At 30.1% G+C, this 4,542-nt stretch overlaps 1 protein-coding gene across 1 annotated transcript in view; it reads left to right on the plus strand.

Annotated features, from left to right (window-relative positions):
* The window catches only part of ATF1 (activating transcription factor 1), a 58,091-nt gene extending 54,111 nt beyond the window's left edge, over window positions 1-3,980 (plus strand). The window contains exon 5 of the mRNA XM_007452355.1: window positions 2,446-3,980. Coding sequence (XP_007452417.1) covers window positions 2,446-2,590 — 145 coding nt within the window. The 3' untranslated portion in view covers window positions 2,591-3,980. The remainder of the gene's footprint in view (window positions 1-2,445) is intronic.
* Window positions 3,981-4,542: the final 562 nt, after the last annotated feature.

The raw sequence follows: 4,542 nt of genomic DNA on the forward strand, positions 1-4,542 counted from the left end.
AAAAAAAAAAAAAAAATCAACTGTATCTCTTCACATCATCAATAAAGAGTTTGGTAAATAATTATTTAAAAGATACCATTTATATTATCAATAAATAAAATATGTAAGAATAAATCTAACAAAAGCTGTCCAGAACATTTACGGAAAACATTGTAAAATGTTTTTGAAAGACATTAAGGAAGATCTAAATAAATGCAGAAAGTAAATAATTATTTAAAAGATACCATTTATATTATCAATAAATAAAATATGTAAGAATAAATCTAACAAAAGCTGTCCAGAACATTTACGGAAAACATTGTAAAATGTTTTTGAAAGACATTAAGGAAGATCTAAATAAATGCAGAAATATACTATGTCCATAGATATGGAAACTCAGTATTATAAAGATGACTATTTTTCCCCCCAATTGATCCATAGATTCAATGCAGTTCCAATCAAAACCCAAACAGGTTGTTTGAAGAACTTGACAAGTTGATACTAAAATTTGTAGAAGAGTAAAGGGCCAAGAGCAGCCAAAATATTCCAGACAAGAATAAGGTGAGGAGATATCAAGTTTTGTTTAAAGCTGTGGTCATTCAAATCATGTTATATTGGCATTGAGATAAAATCACCAGTGAAATAGAGTAGGGAGCTCAGAAACAGATCTGTGAATACATGAAAGAAACCCTGGTAGGGCAGATTATTGGGGGAAGGAGGGACTCCAATAAATGGTGCTAAGATATTTATATGTGAAAAAATATATTGGATTTCTTCCTCACACCATACACAAAAATCATACTAAATGGATTAAAAACATATATGTGAAAGGTGAAATTTTAAAAACTTTTAGGTGAAAATGTATAATCTCATGGTTTCAAGTATAAGGAAGATTCCTTAAAACAACACACATAAACACAAAATAATTAACATGAAAAACTGATGAATCCTCATTAAAATGAGTAACTTCTTTTCATCAGAAGATAAAGTGAATGAAAATATAAGCTTCAAACCTATAGAAGATATTTGCAACATATCTAACCAAAAACAAACAGATTTGTTTGAAAATATAAAGATCTTCTGAATTAATCAGAAGTACAACCCAACTGAAAAAATGTTGAATATATTTTTGAAATGATACTGACACAGCTCCACATCTGGAGGAGAATTAAATTGGACTCCTGTTTGATACCATATACAGAAGTAATTGCAGATGGATTAAAGACTTAACTGAAAATTAAGCAATAAAATCTTTAAGATAAAATTTAGAGAGAAATACATAGTGTATCACATTTTAATCTAAGCCAAGAAAGTTTAAAAAAGAGCATTTATTGCATTAAGAAATAAAAATATCAGAAATCAAGTGGTAGATTAGAAAATAATGTAGAAACAGATAAAGGGTTACTGTGTATAATGCACTGAGAGTTCTTAGGTTGTTCATCTTTCAAATAATGTCTAATTGTAAAATGGGCAAAATGTATGAATGGAAAAGGGTATGAATAGGCAAATTATGTAAGAGCAGATTTGAAAGACCATTAAATTTTTGAGAATATGCTCAATCACACTAGTAGTTAGGGAAGTGAAAATTAATTAACAATGAAACATCCACATGGCAAAGAACTGTGTACCAGTATTTCAACAGAAACATCATTAAAACAGTATGTGTAAGAAAAGCAAGTTGCAGATAATATCTACAGTCCATAGTATAAAAAATACTCAAAATAATACTTTTTACCTCTATATGTATGTAAAACTTGAATGTAAATCCATAGAAATATTCTAACAGGACATGTACAAAACTGAGAATGAAAGCACTGTTTGTAATTAAAACTCAATAAATAAAAATTAGAGAATCTATGTGCCAAAAGTTAATAAGAGGACCCATAAATTTCATTTCTTGGTATTTATCCAAGAGAAATGGGACATATGTTCACAAAGAGACTGGCACAAGAACATGCACAGCAGCTAAAACTAGAAAACAACCCAAGAGAATGGATCAACAAATTGTAATGATATTCATACAGTGGAATATGCCCAGCAATATAAAGGAACAAACCACTGCACAGTAACACAGATAAACCTCAAAAATATACTGAGTGAAAGGAGATGAGACACAAGAGTACATTCTGTATGACTCTGGTATCTGAAGTTCTAGAATAGGAAAAATTTCATCTATGGTGATAAAAATCAAAACAGTAGTTGCTTGGGGAAATGAACGGGCATGAGGGAACTTTCTGGGGCAATAAAAATGTATGTCTTGATGAGTGGGTGGGTTATACAGGTATATGCATTTGCCAAAACTGATTGAATTCTGCACTGAAGATCATTGTGTTTCACTGTATATAGATTATACCTTAATTTTTTTTAATGAGGAAAAAATGACCAGGGAAGATTACTGAAGTGCATTTACCATTTAAGGAATGTGAACTTTTTTCTAACATTGGTTTTTTTAATGCTTACATTTAGAGAAGCTGCTCGAGAATGTCGCAGAAAGAAGAAAGAATATGTGAAATGTCTGGAAAATCGAGTTGCAGTCCTGGAAAATCAAAATAAAACTCTAATAGAAGAGTTGAAAACTTTGAAGGATCTTTATTCTAATAAAAGTGTTTGATGCTTAAGAAAGAAAATATTTTTGTGGACTTGCCTAAAAATTAGAATTTCTTTTTTAGTGGAGTTTTATGAATTAAAAAGTCAAAAATGAAGCTTTTTATTTAGGCTTTTGCAACTCAGAGATAAATATCTTATGCAAGAGATCTGGTGACAGAGGATAAAGTGGAAAAAGACCTCAAGGAGGTCACTGGCACAACTGGAAGCTCTGTAAAAATTAAACATACTCAAGAAACAAGAAATGAACTTTCACAAATTCAAATTTTCTAAATAACAATAGTTGTCATACTCCAAAAATGGCAGATAAGATGAAATTTGATAAATCAGATTTTTAAAAATAAATCAATTTACCCTATAGGTTTGCATTTCTTACCGTTTCCTAAAATTTACCTTTTTCAATTGTGTGTGTGTGCAACTTCTGCCAATAAATTCTAAATTACAAATAGAAAAAAGCTAATACACAACTATATATATAAACTGTGTGTTCTGATTATGTATACTTGCTCTATCATCAGGTCTTAAATGGGTTTTTAAAAGTTTGTTTATTGGACTTGAGAGGATTTTTGAGACTGGGTTAACTATTTTTGAGGCCTTGTCCTAAAAGGCATCTAAGGTACATGAGTGGAGTGTGGTGATTTTTGTAACATTTTTTTATCAGAATGGAAAGAGAATTGTTTAAAAGTTTGATACTTTTAAATGGTTTGTTTTTTGGTTACTCTGGGAATGGTGATTTTCTACAAATATTTAATAAATTGTTTTTTGATTCTATATTCTGTATGCAGTTAAATATACATTACTTATTCTGTTGTGCTTTAATAGAATGGAATGTTTACAGGCCCTTGAGATGTTAGAGTATTTTAAAAACCTTCTGAAGATGCATACCAAAGTTTTCCAAGAGGATTTTATAATTGGTTTAATGTAAGGTTTATCAGATTCTAAAATAGTACAGTTACTAAGGCAATTTTATGTGAGAGACTATTTTGTAATGTAGTGAATGGTACATTTATAAGAAATGTGACTGCCAATATATTTTTATAGCTAATCTTTATAAATTCTAAAGTTGAGTTTTTAATGATTATTTTAAATGTTTATATAGTTTGTTAGTAAACAATATTTTGCATCTCAAAGTATCATTTTTATATTATAGGAAGTAAAGTTTCCAGATTGGCTAAGATTTGAATTGTAAGTTTTGTATGCAGTTTATCCAGAGTTCAAAAATGCTGTCAGCACACCAGTGTTTAACCTCTGTATTCCAATTTGTATACACTTTGAAATTGTACTGCAAAACTATTGTGTGCTTCTTATACAATATGTATCATATTGTTGTCTATGAAATTAAAGGACATTTGATAAAAATTAAGTTTGCCGAATGTAAAATATATTGCTTGATATATGAATGACAAGCTTCCTGACAGCCACTGTGTTAATTATACTAACTATAGTGCATTGCTAGTTTTAAAATGAGGATAAATTTATAAATCTGGGCTACACTACCTATTTTCAGAAGGGGATATGTTTATATGTTTTGATTCAGTCAGAACCAATTATAACAAACTGAAGATAGCTAAATATTTTGTTCTACAAGTGTTTAGGACATGGTTAAGGAGACTGTCATGTAGAAATCTTAACCTAACAGATAAATTTGTGATTAATCCCAGTAAAATTTTTCATTAACAGCATCTTTTAAAATGGGATTTTGTTGACTTGGCAGCAGTTTATGTAAAGAAAGATAAAGTTTGATCACCAGTGGGATTACTTATATCCCTGTCCTGTGTAAAGCCTGAGTCTCAAAATAGTCACCCATTAGGCTAAAGAATATTAGGAGGTATGGGGTCAGTGGGTTATATCCAGCGTGTTTTAAAAGATAATATATTGGGTAGGTGGTGTGTTTGGCTCCAGTAGCCTAGCTCTTAGTACCTTAACAACTGGACATCCACACATATTTGTAAATTCTCC

Source organism: Lipotes vexillifer, unplaced genomic scaffold, assembly GCF_000442215.2.
Source record: "Lipotes vexillifer unplaced genomic scaffold, Lipotes_vexillifer_v1.1 scaffold422, whole genome shotgun sequence".
Taxonomy (NCBI): domain Eukaryota; kingdom Metazoa; phylum Chordata; class Mammalia; order Artiodactyla; family Lipotidae; genus Lipotes; species Lipotes vexillifer.